General features: G+C 50.3%; 1 protein-coding gene across 1 annotated transcript in view; it reads right to left on the reverse strand.

Moving 5' to 3' along the window:
* Col27a1 (collagen, type XXVII, alpha 1) overlaps positions 1-14,496 on the reverse strand; it is a 114,098-nt gene that overhangs the window by 42,131 nt on the left and 57,471 nt on the right. Inside the window, exons 17-24 of the mRNA XM_013030114.1 lie at positions 12,218-12,271; positions 11,079-11,132; positions 10,430-10,483; positions 7,346-7,399; positions 7,099-7,152; positions 5,695-5,739; positions 4,083-4,136; positions 2,467-2,511 (exon numbers count right to left, since the gene is read on the reverse strand). Coding sequence (XP_012885568.1) covers positions 2,467-2,511; positions 4,083-4,136; positions 5,695-5,739; positions 7,099-7,152; positions 7,346-7,399; positions 10,430-10,483; positions 11,079-11,132; positions 12,218-12,271 — 414 coding nt within the window. The remainder of the gene's footprint in view (positions 1-2,466; positions 2,512-4,082; positions 4,137-5,694; positions 5,740-7,098; positions 7,153-7,345; positions 7,400-10,429; positions 10,484-11,078; positions 11,133-12,217; positions 12,272-14,496) is intronic.

The raw sequence follows: 14,496 nt of genomic DNA on the forward strand, positions 1-14,496 counted from the left end.
ACACACACACACACACACGCATACATAACACACATGCCCAGGTACACATACATAGGCACACACATGCACACAGGCACACACATGCACATTTGCACATGCACACACAGATGAACACATACAGGTGCGCGTGCGTACACACACACACACACACACACACAGAGGCTCCGCTGACTCGTTGAACTCCACTGGGTGACAATTTTTCTCCATGTTCCAGGAGGTTCTTCTAAATGGACTGGGTTTTGCTGTCATTCTCAACGGATAAGCATAGCAGGTGAACAACCTAGCAAAGCCCAAAGGAAGTCAGACTACCCCACCCCTGCCTCTCCACTAAGAAAATGCTGCAAGCTCTCATATGGGTCAGGAGTGTGTGGAAGAACCTAGATGTGAGACTTGAGTTTCTGGGATAACACAGGAATGGAAACACAGGAATGGGGAGATTTCCTCCAATCAGATCTGCTCCCCAAACTCCAGTCAAAAGGAGACAAGACCTAGAGTTGGTAACAGACCACAGGTTGTGTGTTCACACAAGCAGATCAGGTGACTTACCAATGAGCTAGGTGATGACATCACTTCAGGTCACCTAATGAGTGACCTCAAGGTTCATTTCTATTGAACGTTGGTCACTGTGGCAGAGCTGTGAATGTCTTTCTGTAGCCTGGAGTTGCTGTACTGGTCATAGCAAGTGCTTACCAGGTTGTGCCTCATCTCTGAAGTGAGGGACAACAAGAGTCCCTCATCCTAACTTCTAACATTCTAGAAGTTCTAAGCATTCCAGTTAATTCATGGCACTTACAGGCACTCAGTGAATGTAAGTTCTCCCTACCATGAACTAGAACAGAAAAATAACACCACAACTTCTATTGGCCTCTAACCATTTAGCATTTCCTTTCCATATGAATAGAGGTAACAGCAGTGTCACCAATGCCTGTCTTGTCCCCTGTCACATGCCAGTCACTGAGGCAGAGATCTCAGAAAGCACGATGAAGGCTTATCACTGCTTCAAAATTGAGGTGACTGTTAAAGCTGCTGCTAAATCTCATTGACCACATTAATCAAGACGTAGAGAGGTGAGCTTATCACATCGGGCCGTATTTTCATAATAGCATTTCCATATAATTGGGTTTCTTTGAAACTTAAAAAAAAATCTTATGACTTTAAAATATAGTTTGAGAAGGGGGAATCCCTAGGTTTTATCAGCCTGGCAAAGGAATCTAAGCCACCCCCCCCCAAAAAAAAAGGTGATTAGGGCCCTGGAATAAAGTGATTTCCATGTACTCCTTGTGTCTTGCAGTCGAGCATTCTGGGGCTCTATTTCTCCCAGAGTCCTCTGGTTTAGCAAAGCTATGCACTTGAATCTGCTGATCATATTTGCCTTTTTCTTCCCATCAGGAAATCCATCCAAGCTGTGGCAGCCCTTCTATACTCCTGGGCTTCCCACAGAAAGTGCTCAAATGACACTGGAAAGAGTTCAAAAATCTCAACTCCTCCAGCTTTAATTCCTTTCTTCCCCAGCAGCTGTGGCAGGCAGGGTAAGAGAGAGCCATCAGTACAACTTCTACACTGAAGGTGCTTCACTACCCAGCCAGCCCAACATCATTCTTCCTTCAGCTCCAGGAAACCCTTTCCGGGTGGGTTCCACCTTTGAGCCAGAAGGCAAGCTTCATAGGAGGGGCTAGGCTGGTGGGAGGGACTACGGCTGCCCATCACACAGCACTCCCGTGCTGTTTCTCTGGACTTGGATAATTGCTGGTGATGATCCTCAGACTTTACATATACATATATATATGTACATATATGTATATATAATTTAATACTAAATATATATTTTATTATTATTACTATTAGTCATTGATATGGTAGTGAGGAATATGAACCCATGGCCTCATGCATGCTAGGCAAGGACTTTACCACTAAGCCATGTTCCCAGCCCCTGCAGACTTTCCTAATGACTACTTGTAACCATCTCCCTGCTACAGACCTTGGCCTCACTGCCCAGCTGGCTAAAGCCACTGGTTTGAGTTTCATCTTCTTTATAATTTAGGGATGCTTAGACCACAAGCCCCTGGCAAATGGTTCTGCTTTACTGGCCAGTACCTCGTGGAGCACAGTAATGATGGTGAAGGGGGCCTCCAGTTCTGGGAGCAAAGTCATGTGACTCTCTGGGTGGGCAAAGGTCTCAAGAAACGTGCAGAGTCAGGCAGAGTTATTCTCATTCAGAGATCTCTTCTCTCTGACAGTACTGTTCACTGAGTATCCTCTTTATAACCCACATCTCCCTTAGACCCCCCACTGGGTAAAATATTCTACAATGTCTTGAATAGCAACACTATGTCCCATTAACCAAATAACTGGTTGAACACTTAGGTTATACTTCCCCCCCTCCTTCCTTTTCTGTGACAAAGGGAAGGGCTGGACCCTGGTGCCAACGCTGGCTGAGGATGGACTGAAGTGCCTGCACTAACTCACCTGCTCGCCCACAGGCCCTGGCCGTCCAGGATCGCCTGGCTCCCCCTACAAAGAGACAAAGAGGATCATGGGTTGGGAGATGGGAGGCTGGGCCTCCTGAGGGAAACTTCCCAGAGCCATTGGCCTTCACTGTGATTGATGTTGATGGACTAGGAGTTTCAGGGACCAAAAGGTACTGGGACAGAGCCTCTGCCCTCCCAGAACTCCAGTCACCTATCAGCCACCTGCTTAGCACCCTAATGTGTATGTCTTGCTTTGGGCCCTCCACACACTACTGTGTGTGTGTATGTGTGTGTGTGTGTGTGTGTGTGTATGTATATATAGTGTACACACACACACACACACACACACACACACATATATATATATATATATATATATATATATATAGTGTACACACACACATATATAGTGTAGGTGGAAACTGAAGCCCAGAGAAGTAGATTAAATGTTTCAGGTCATACAGTAAGCTAGAATGAGGGCTAGAGTGGGGACCTCGCACCACAGAGGGAGCAGGTGCTGGGGTTAGAGTATCAGGGTCCTAGGCCTCAGATTCCAGCTGTATTAAGGGAGACCATGCTCCTTTGTCTCCTGAGGCCTTGTCTGGCAGCCTCGGGCAAGTCCTGCTCTGCATGTAGCCACAGTGCCCTCATCAGAGGCAAGTAGACACGTGGGACAAATCCACTCAGATGTGTCAGCCTTCCACCACAGAAACCCCACTGGTATCTGAGGAACAGCAGTGACACCACAGAAGTCTGGCTGGAAGATGCATGCAGCTCCCTGCATCCTGGCACAGCCATGTCCTATCCTTGAGTTCTTGCGCTGGACCTCATGTTCACAAAACCCAGAAGGGCCAGGCATTCACCAGGAGGGAGGGCAGACACGGCAGCCAGAGGCCCCTCTGGCCCATTCCTGCCCTCCTTGGGTATATTGGCCCACCTGTAAACCTGGCCCAAGAATCTCTTTCCAGAATGTTAGAACATTCATGCAACTCCTCTAGTGACCTCTTCCACATTCCATCCTTTTCTAAGGGGACCCCACTGAGATTGCCCGTGAGATGAGAAATCATTCCTTTCCTGCTCTAGGCAGGTTTTGTTTTGTTTTTTGGTCAGCCATGGGGCTTGAACACTGGGCCTGAGCACTGTCCCTTCAGCTCAAGGCTAGCACTCTACCACTTGAGCGATAGCACCACTTCCAGAGCAGTTTATTAGAGATAAGAGTCTCACAGACTTTTGTGCCCGGGCTGGCTTTGAACTGCAATCCTCAGATCTCAGCCTCCTGAGTAGCTAAGTCTACAGGTGTGAGCCACCAGCGCATGGTGTGAGCATGATTTTATTGATAGTTAAGTCCTGTTAATAAATATAAGGCATATTTACTGCATACAAGGGGAACATATTGTATACAAGTGGAAATCTATTATCCCGCCCCTCAGAGATGAGTCCTGTCCACACCCCACCTCTGCTCCTATGCCCCCACCTCCACTGGCATCATCCTCACTGGGGATAAGAAAACGTATCATTTTTCTCTCCCTTCTTACAACTGGCATAGAAGACAGAGCCCTGTATTCTGGGGCCCACCCCTCTCCTGTCACCCCCAGCATCCCCAGATGTCCTCACCTTCAAGCCATCAGGGCCAGGCCTTCCAGGAAATCCTTTCCTGCCCGATTGACCCTGCAATGGGAAGAGATGTAAGGAGAACGGCTAAGGGGTTCTGAGGAACTCTGGGAACCTGGTACAGGTTCCTTTAGGGTTGGGGACAGTCATGGTGCCCTGGATGGACAGGGATAGCCTCAGGGAGCCTTCTGCTCACTGGGCTGGTCTCCTTGTAGTAAATAGGGACAATGACACCTGAACAAGACAATGGGGAATTAATGTAAGGGGTCCTCAGAGAGTTCAGGGCTGTCCAAGACCCTTTTAGGAGGGCCAAGAGGCCAGAACCATTTTCGTAGGAGCATCAAAGTATGATTGCCCTTGTCACTGCCATGCTCTGGAAGCTGCATCACGTGTGGTAGCAACAGATGGGACAGAGGCAGAGCTGAGTCCATCTGACTTTGTTTAAGCTGGGCATTCAAAAGGGTTGCAAAAGGGACCGCACAGATCAAGACGCACTGCACAAGTAAACTGCTTTGTGACATGGCAAAAGAAAAACCAATACACATCCCACAAACTTAAGAAAAGTGAGGGAAAGGGTGGTTCTGGGTGGGTGAGAATATTGAAAGGGGTGACACTGATCAAGGAACACTGTATTCATAAATGAAAACACTTTTTTTTTTAATGCGGAGTAAACTATGATTTGGGAAATACAGCAAATTTTTGGTAAAGTTGATTAGTTTTGTTCACACGAAATCAGGTAATTACTTGCATTGTACTCATAAATGTTTAAAGCAGGTCACTTTTAGTTATTAATACCAGTAAATGGGACCCATACAAACAAAAGCTCTTTAGTATTCTGTCCTTTTTAGGAGCATAAAGAGAGCCTGGTGTAATGACTCACACTCCAATTCCAGCTACTTGGGAGGCAGAGATCTGAAGGACTGGTTTAAGGCCTAGGCAAAAATTAGTGAGGTTCCACCTCAACAATTGAGCTACACATGGTGGTTCATGTCTATAATCCTTGGAGGCATTGATACTAAGATATCAGTCTGAGGTCAGCTTGGAAAAAAAAAAAAACCACAAGACCCTATCTGGAAAATAAGCAAACAAACAACCTAAAGCCAAAAGGCTGGGGTCATAGTTCAGTTGATACAGTGCCTGCATAAAGAGCATGAGCATGAGGCCCTAAGTTCAAACTCAAGCCCAATATATATATATGAAACCAAACCACTTATGGGGTTTGAGGCTGTTGGTATGGGCAACTTGGGGATGGAGGAAGTCCATCCCCAAACAGCTTCTGGAAAGTTATGCAGAACTATATAGGGAACTCAGACTTAGCCCCTAAGTAAGTCCCCACTTTCTGGCTGAATCTTCCATGCTTCCAGCCTTGACTGCTTCTCTCTGCTGCAGTAAGCTAAGAACAGCAGAGATGCTCGTAGCAAAGACCAAAGAGAAAACAGAGACACAGTACCCAGCCTGCCAAGGGCATGCTGCCTCTCCTCTGGGGTGTGTCTTGCCCTTTCTCTGCCTGGTCCTAGGCTCTCGCTGCTGGCTGCTCTCGGGGGCTCTGGTTTGATGTTACCTGTGTTCAGCTCCACCTGATCCCACTACCCCTACCCAGCAACGTGACACTCACCTCCAAGCCAGGGATTCCGGGAGGCCCTGTGGGTCCCTCATCTCCCTAGAAGTAAGACACGAGAAGAAAAATGGAGATAGTTAGTCTAGTTTCTGATAAGATTACTCTGTATGCAAAAGAAAGAGATAGACAGAGGAACGGCCTCTTGGACACAGAGAAACCAAGCACCTGGCCACTGCCTAGGGGTGGAGGTTCCTGTAGGCACAGCCCAGAGGTCAGGATTCGTGGAGTAGAGGCTCAGACAGCAGACTGAGTGGTAGGCTCTGTTCTGAGCTCTGCCAGACCTTGTGTGCCTCAGTCTCCCAGAGTGGAGATGATTCTCCTGTAACACATGCCTGGCTTCCGCTGAGTTCTGAGCAGCAACGATACATACATCACTCTTTCAAAGCCACCACTTAGGATGGCAGCATCTGGAGATGTTTGGAATGAACGAAGGGGTGAGTGTGGGGATTCATGAGTCATAAGCAAGCGAAGGACTCGGTTTTCCTGTGTGGCAATTCAAGTGCAGACGGAGGCCTGTGGTTGGCGCCATCCTTCCCTCCCTTTTTTCTCTCTCCTCTCCTCCTATGGGCAGGGCACACGTGTTCTCCAGCCTGGCTCTTCTGGCTGGCCAGGCCTGATCAAGAGCTCCCTCCAAGCTCCCTCCTCAACTCTTATCCCATTTCCAAGAAAGCAGCCACACATGGCGGCATCCAGAGCCAGCACTGGGCCCCTGCCAGACCCAGAATCGGCCCCTGAGATGGGATCTTAGTTGCGGGTGATGAGGCTGCTGCTTGATCCCCCCTGCCAGGCTGTGTGCCAGGGGTCTGGGAGGAGCCTCTGGCACCGGCAAAACCTGATTCTATGCCCACAGAGATCTGCTCATTACCCTTCACTGGCTGTGCCAGCCATGTTATTTTCTGGCACCAAGAGTGTGGACCATAACAGCGCTGGGCCTGTATCACGGACCCTTAGGCTTAAGCAGATCTAAGTTCAAATCAAGTTCCTGTTTGCCCCTTTACCTGTCTGGGTCTTGGAGATGCTATGCAGTACTACTCGCTATACAATAAGCCCGGATTCCTGCCCTGCCATATGAATGCCCCAATAGATAAATTGCTCCTATGATCTGGTAGAAGCAGTGTGTCAGTGAATGAAAAATCTCAGAGTGACAAGCGGGCAGCAGAAGGAGGGAGGGAGACCTGCCCTGTTAGGGAGGCAGGTGACCAAAGGTCCCTAAAGGGTTCCAGGGGCAGGGCTGAAAGGACAAGACCCAATGGTGTGTGAGTTACGAGGAAGCCCTGGGCTGCATCCCAACCCAGGGACTCTGGCCCAGTGCTAAGGTCTCTGGTACCCTGGACAGAGCAACCTAAGGCTGCAGATGAGGTAGGGGCTATGGGGAAGGGGGAAGGGTGGGACTCTTCTCACCTCTGGCCCTAGCTGTCCACTGGGTCCTGGCAGGCCTCGGGCTCCAGGCTTACCCTGGGAGAAGGGAATAGAGAGGGAATCAGAGGCCGCCCCTATGTCTCCCTCACAGGCCGCAGGATTCCAGCTTCTGAGCCTGGGCAGTCGGCGGGGAGGGGGAGGGGAGGAGACTGGTGGGAGGGAGGGAGGGACAGGTTTTCACAGAATCATCTGCTTTTTCTACCAGGGCTGCCCTGAGCAGAGAACTCACCTTCAGGCCTTCAGGGCCATTGTCCCCAGGTGGGCCAATGTCTCCTGGGAATCCCTAGGCAAAGAAGAGGTGGGGTCAGTGGGGACTGCAGGAGAAAGGCTGTTAAACAGCAAAGGAGGGTGAGCTGGTGCCATCCATCCTGCTATCAGCCCAGCCACACACTTCAGCCCTTCTCTTCAGTCCCCAAACGAGGACCAAGGTACCATCCTGACGCCCAGGGAGTGGCTGGGAAACTGTGAGACTGCACAGGAAAGGGCAAAGGTTGTCGGCCCCACCTGGCATTCCAGGCCAGAATTTCCCAAGTCTCACAGAGTTAGGATGCTGCGGGGACCACTCTCCCAAGCCAGCCACCCTGCCCAAGAAGCCTGCCACTAACCTCAGACATTCTACCCGTGAGTGTGTTTTTGTTCATGTGTGCACTTCTCTGCCAGGGCGGCTGGGACATCCAGCTGGTTGAAAAGCTGAGGCCATGAACTGCAGCTCCCCCTGTCAGAAGCTGAGAGCTCCGGACATCCTGGCCAGCTGTGCTACACTCCACCCATGCCACCCGTCCTGGCTCACTGCTGAGCAGGCCTGGAGATGGCGCCTCCCCTCTTAACGTCATCCCGTGCCACGCACATACCTTTCCCTTGTAGTGGGCTTTGTGCAATTTGGATGCCTCTTTCACAGGTTTTTCCCTTCTTTGCCCTATCATGGCTGCTGCCCAGAGCCCAGGACCCTTGAGCCTGCCTGTCTGCAGTTGGCCTTTTCCATTGCTGGTGGCCACCAGGATGCCCATGTTTCTTAGAGTGGGGGGGGGGGTCCCAGCAGCATGAACCAGTACAAGAATATTTCCTTTCTTGTTTTCCATGTAATACCTCTGCTAATTCAGCCTAGGATACCCATTCATTTTTAGGGCATCACTTCTGTTTTCTGATCGCTAGAAACCAAAGGCCCCGCCGTGCTTTTTGAGTCTGCAAACAAAAGAACTCCTCTCATCTTGCTTTCTGACATCAGCTTTGTTGTTTTCTGCCACTTTGAAGCAACTCCTGCTAAATTCTGGCTCAGACATCCTTTCTTCTTGCCCACTGGCAAAAGGGAAGAATGATCCTATATTTCAAGCTAAAACAGTGAAGCCAAAGCCCTATGTGTTTGTTTTTTCTTCAATATGAGCATATCAAAATCTCATCCAGCTGCCCACTGACTGCTCACTGATCCTGGTCTAGTTCCTAAGCCTCTCTGAGCTTCGGCTTCCTCATCGGTGCAGAAGTGACTCAGAACACCCCTCCCCCAGCCTTAGAGGGCTGAGCAGAGGCTGAGATGAACTATGCAAGCAAAGTGCTAATCTTGGTGCCTGGAACTGACTAAACACTCAGGAGAAATCTGTTTCTAATGCTTTGGGTCCCTTTTGCATGCCTGGGGCAGTCCATCTCCGGTGCCAACACGGCAGTACCAGTGCTGGTCAGATTCTGATGTTAATTCGCATCTGTCCCAGGAAGGGCAAAGGGGACAATTCAGCTGGGATCAGCCAGGGAATGTAGAGATAGGCACTGGGCCAGCATAGGTGCTAGGGTGTGCTCTGTCGCCTGGCTGTGGAATCAGCCAATCGAAATAGCACAAACACAGGGCAGGCAGAAACCCAAGCCACAGTCAGCCTGATTTGCTGCTGCATACATCCCAGCAGGGAACTTTGAGAAAGCCACTTTGGGGCTCTAGGCCTCAGTTTCCTCCTAGGTAAGTGGCAGGAGGATCATCCTCCCAAGGGAAAGGGGGGAATTCATCATGCGCACATCCCAGGGCCTGGCATCAGGAAGAACCTCATAAATGTGAGTGAACGAGTGCACTTTCCACCCTCACTGGCCAGATTGCTGGGAAACCCCAACTCGGAAAGTCTTTTTCCACAGTGACCAGTGAATGGAGGAGAAGCCAGGTCCATTTGTCTAGAGAGGGCTGTGTCACGGCCAAAGTCAACACAAGGGAAAGTCGGACTGCGGCTTTCAGGAAACACGGTCTCATCATCCATCTGGAGAGCCTACGAGCCATCTTTGGAAAGCTCTAGAGAACCACAGCGCCTGACTTGCCTTGGCTACGGAGAGTTTGTGGAGGAGCAAGGCCCAGAGGCTGAGAGCTCTGGGGTGGGGGAGGGAAGAGGGTTCTGGCTGGGGTAAGCCTTGGCTTAGCATCATGCCAATGTCACAGAGAAGGCAAGGGAAGTTCCGCTGGCTGGCAGCACTCCACCAAAGGTGGACTCGAGGTGGTCATGGCTGGTTTAGCCTCTTTGTGACGATTTTCACGTCTAGTAACTCTCAGGACTTCCCTGAACCTGGCAGCCGCTAGGATAGCATGCCAACTCCAGCCACCACTACTTCTTCCTCAAGCCACAAACCAGAATCTGGACCTTCCTGGGTGGCTCGGGCAGGAGCTCCGAGGGGCCTCTGGGAATGGAACCTGGGAACTTCTGAGGGACCAAGGCATTAAGGATGAAGGCTCTTCAGATGGTTCTATAGTCACCCCAGAGCCAGCATGGCCACTAAGCTGGAGAAGGGCTCTGAGAACAGCTTTTGGTCCCTAATGTGTCTGTTAGTCCCTAGGTAAGAGAGAAGGGCAGAGATGCGAAAGTGAAGAGGGATGATCTGGGACTGACTTCCTTCCTTCCTTCCTTCCTTCCTTTCTGCAGTGCTGGAGTTTGAACTCAGGACCTCATACTTGCTACACAGGTGCTCCACCCCTTAAGCCATGTCCCTAGCCCCTTTTACATCCATTATTTTTCAGGTAGTCTCAAATTTTTGCCCAGGGATGGCTTCCGACCACAATTCTCCTATCTACTCCTCTCACAAGGGTGGGATGACAGGTGCATGCCTCCACACCCAGCTTTTATTGGTTGAGATGAGGTCTTGAGATTTTCTCAGTCCTCGTAATCTCCAGCTCCTGAATAACTAGGATTACAGAAATGGGTCGCCATACCCAGACTGATCTAGGACTTTGTACTGTCAGCCTTCCTTCTCATTGTTGTGTGATCTCAAATAGGTCCTGCCTCATCTCTGGGCCTCAGTTTCCCAGCACAATCCCAGCTGTGACCAGACATAGAGACAGGACATCACGTACCTCGGGTCCGGGGGGCCCAGGAAACCCTAGAGAGCCTTTGTCTCCAGTTCTACCCTGTGGAAGAGAGGAGGCTGTCAGGAGGCTGGGACAAGTGAACCCCACATTCTGCTAGAATCCTACATTATCCCTGGCTATGGGCAGTCAGAAAGTTCTGGAACACATGGATGAAATCTGCCTGAATCTGCTTTAAAAAAAAAAAAAGAGCAGTGGTTCCAATGTCTCCTCCTGTGCTGACCAGCTAAGAGATTGTAGGCAACTCTGTCTACCTTTGACAACTATGATTCCCCAACTACTGAGTAGGAGCAATAGTAATACTCCCCCACCCCCAGCTTCTGGGGTGTTGGCACCCCTCAGAGGAGCAGTCACAAAGGATGTAGTAGGTGACATGTGTCTGAGCAACACACAGTTACCCTTGGGTGTCAGAGTCAAGTTCTCATCAAAGCCAATAGTGCATGGGGCCTGTACAGAATGCTGGCCACTCCCTGGTCCCCAGTGTCCTCAGAGGAAACGCAGGCCTCTCCTGCCCTGTTCTGCGGTAGTGGTATGGAAAGGCAACCTAGTCACCTATGGCCAGTTGGGAAGTCACCAGCTTCTCTTCTGAAGGCCAGTGTGCAAGTGTCGGGTGCTGGGGAGAAGGAAGAAGACTTACCAGAGGTCCTGGCTTCCCGCGTGCACCCGGGAACCCCGGCAGCCCTTGGCTTCCCTGAAAGGACAGTGGAGCGGGTGAGCAACAGGAGTGTAGCTATGGGGTCTCACTCTTTCCCTGGCATGGTTTCTGGCTTGGCTCCCTGACTAGGTCCCCAAGGCTGGGCCTAAGGTGAACCAGCAACCCGGTCCTCCCAGGACCCAGGGCCAGGAGGCCCTGTAATGTCCTTCACACAGGGAGGTCTGGAAACCCCAGCCTAGCTGGAGTGTCACAACCCAGAGCACTGAGGCTGGGTCAGGATAGGCCAACAAGGAGGGAGGGAGAGGGAGAGCAGCCTGACATCTGAGCCTGGTGGGCTGGCTGGAAGAGCCAGATGTGGCCACATGGCGCGAGACACAAGCAGAGGAGCCCCAAGTCAAGGCTACCACAGTTCATCCCATGATCAATTCAACAGTGAGGCCAAATCATCCCTCCCTCTCCTCCCACCTTCCTCCTTCCTGCCTCCCTCCTTCCAATTTGCCTTAAATATTCCCTGGGAAGTATAAGACCCTGAGCAGAGCTGTGTCAGGGCTACCTACGGTCCTGTCTTCAGGAACCATTAGCTGGCAGAGACTGAATATTAAGTCCCTGGAACCAGATGAGACAATGGTATCATGGTGGAGGCACAGATGCGGTACCCAGGGCCACTTTCTGGACAGAAAGAAATGATCTCTGAGCAGAGTGGTATAGAGGCTAGGGGAGGGTGTTTCAGGCCAGCAGCAGTGTATGCAAAGGTGTATGAGACACAGTAATGGTTCTGTGGGTTCTAGGGCCATAAAGAGGAGGGACAGAAGAGTGTCAGAGAGCCCATGAATAGGGTCGTGTATTTCTAGGGTGGCAGCCAGAATTTCTCTGGATGTATTAGGGATCCATGGCTGGTGTGAAAGCACAGAGCATGCTGTACCCTCAGAAGGACAATTTGGGGCAGTGAGGAAGAAGGCTGGAGGCCATGGAAATGTTTGGTCTCTGGGGAGAGGTGGACAGAGGTTCAGACAGGATGGTCTGAAGGGAGGCTTGCCATCATGGATCCATGTCTACCCTGGAAGGAAGCTAGGACCAGAGCAGGGAGCTGGAAGGGGTATGGGAGCATGGTGCACAATTACCTTGTCTCCTTGAAAGCCAGGATCGCCCGCCACACCTGGGATCCCTTGTTCACCCTGAGTATACACCAGCAAAGAAGATTATGAGGGGGGCCAGGGGAGGTCCAGCCCTGTGGGGTGGAGGCTGTTTTTAAAGGGGAAGGCAGTTTGGGAGCAGCAGCCTGTTAGGAGTCACAGACAGGCACCTGGGTTTGGGAAGCAACTCCAGGCGATAAGCTGGCCTAGCTGGGGGTGCACCTGCACCTATTGGAGCTGCTCAGAAGGCTGGAAATGCCCATCAGGGGGTAGTGGCCTTGGTGATCACACAGCCTTTCTTGGAGAACAGACACTGCTATAGCATCTTCTCTAGTGGCTTCTGTATAGTTCAGCTTCTGTAGCAACAACAGTTACTGCCACACAGTGCCAGGGGCAGCCAGTAGGTACAAAGTCCTCTCCACAGAGAGCCAGTGTCTTCGTCAGCTGTCACTTTTTCCTCCAGTGGCAGTGATCAGCTTCAGTTTCTTTCTGATGAACTAACTTCAATCAGCTTCCAAAGAAAACAGATCACCTGACTTCTGAAGACTACAAATTGATCCCAATTTATACCTGTCTGGGTGGTGCTTTTTTGTGTGTGTGCCAGTACTAGGGTTTGAACTCAGGGTTTAGACATTGTCTCCTAGCTTTGCTGGGTAGAAGCTGGTGCCCTATCATTTGAGTCATACTTCCACACTTCTGGATTTTTTGCTAGTTAATTGGAGATCAGTCTCACGGCCTTTCCATGCCTGGGATGGCTTTGAACTGAGATCTTTAGACCTCAGCTTCCTGAGTAGCTAGGATTACAGGTGTGAGCCACTGGCACCTGGCTGGGTGTTTGTTTCTTCTTTTTTTTGTGACAATGTATTGTGCAGGTTCTGGCTGGGGAGGCTTTCTTGCTCCCTCCTTGATCCAGTCATGTTCTAGTTACTGCCAGGCACCCACAACACCAGGCCGAATGGAGCACTTGCAGCAGGAGGAAGAATGAAGACTCACAGGAAATCCACACTGCAGCCAAAGCCGTAACTGGCAGAGCCTTCCTTGGCAGAACAAGCCACAATTGAGAAGAAGATTGTTTTTGAACTTAACTTTAGTTTTTCCAATTTGGAAAAGCCTGTTTAACATCCTGTAGCTTGAGGAATCAAGGGATTTATTATTTTTTTTAGTAATATGCAAAGGAAGAGTGACAAGCTTAAGAAAAATTAAAATAGGAAAAAATAAAGGAAAGCATAAAACACACGTTAGGAAATTAAGAGAGCAAATTGGAAGAGAGCCCAGCCTGAGTAACAAGGTTTCAAAATGTGTCTCCAGGCCGGGATAAAGAGGAAGCCAGAAAGGTTGTAAAGGGGACTGGGGCCAGGCAGGGTCAAGGAAAATCTGGAATTCTAGCCTTCCAAATGGAAGGCTAGGGAAGGGTAGGCTAGAGGAAGGGGTGTGTGTGTGTGTGTGTGATCAAACAAGATCAAGATCCCTCTCCCTCATCTCAAGAGCAAAAGAGATTTCTCCCTCTCTCACCCTCCCCCCAAGACTTGCTAGCTTGCCCTCAAAACCATAGGTATGACAATAATTCCTCCCCCTTTTCTTTTTCTAGAGCTTAACATGTATGAGTTCTCAGGCCATCTGGCAGCAGCCAGAAGTTGATGGAAGCGTTTGTTTCCATGATCTTCCCTGCTGAGTGCTGAGGGACTGTCTGGGTAGCATGATGCCCCATGGAAAGAAAACCCAATGCCCTCCCGTACACTCATCTTCAACTTCCTTCTTCCTTGACCATGACTAACTTTTCCATAGCTCTGATGTCTCAGATTCCTAACAAAGACCGATTCATTGAAAGGAGGGCTCTAAGAGGAGCTTAGTGGGCTGGAGGGATGGAGTCAGAGTAAGGGGAGACAAGACAGGGCTGTGACAAAGGTTTGAGAGGATGGCAAAGTGGAAACAGGTAGAGAAAAGGCTGGGGTCAGCATCACACCTGGCTGGCTGCCTAGGGGGTGGAGCAGCCTGGAATTCTGGGTATATCCCAGACATTCTAAGCTCATGACAAGTCCGAGGGCTGGATTAGCAACCTTGATCCTATTGACAAACCTCATTGCCACTTTGGGTCTCTCTCTCTCTCAACTATATCGGAGCAGGTAACTTCCAAGAGTCTCATCTGTTCTGACCTGCCAGCTTCCATTCAGCTTGGTGGTGGAGCTCTCTGAAGCCAGGTGTCTGGGTTCGAGGCCTGACCTTCTATTTTGTAGCCATGCGGCCTCTGGCAAACTTCTTGGCTTGTG

The sequence above is a fragment of the Dipodomys ordii genome, unplaced genomic scaffold (genome assembly GCF_000151885.1).
Source record: "Dipodomys ordii isolate 6190 unplaced genomic scaffold, Dord_2.0 Scaffold127, whole genome shotgun sequence".
NCBI classification, from domain to species: Eukaryota; Metazoa; Chordata; class Mammalia; order Rodentia; family Heteromyidae; genus Dipodomys; species Dipodomys ordii.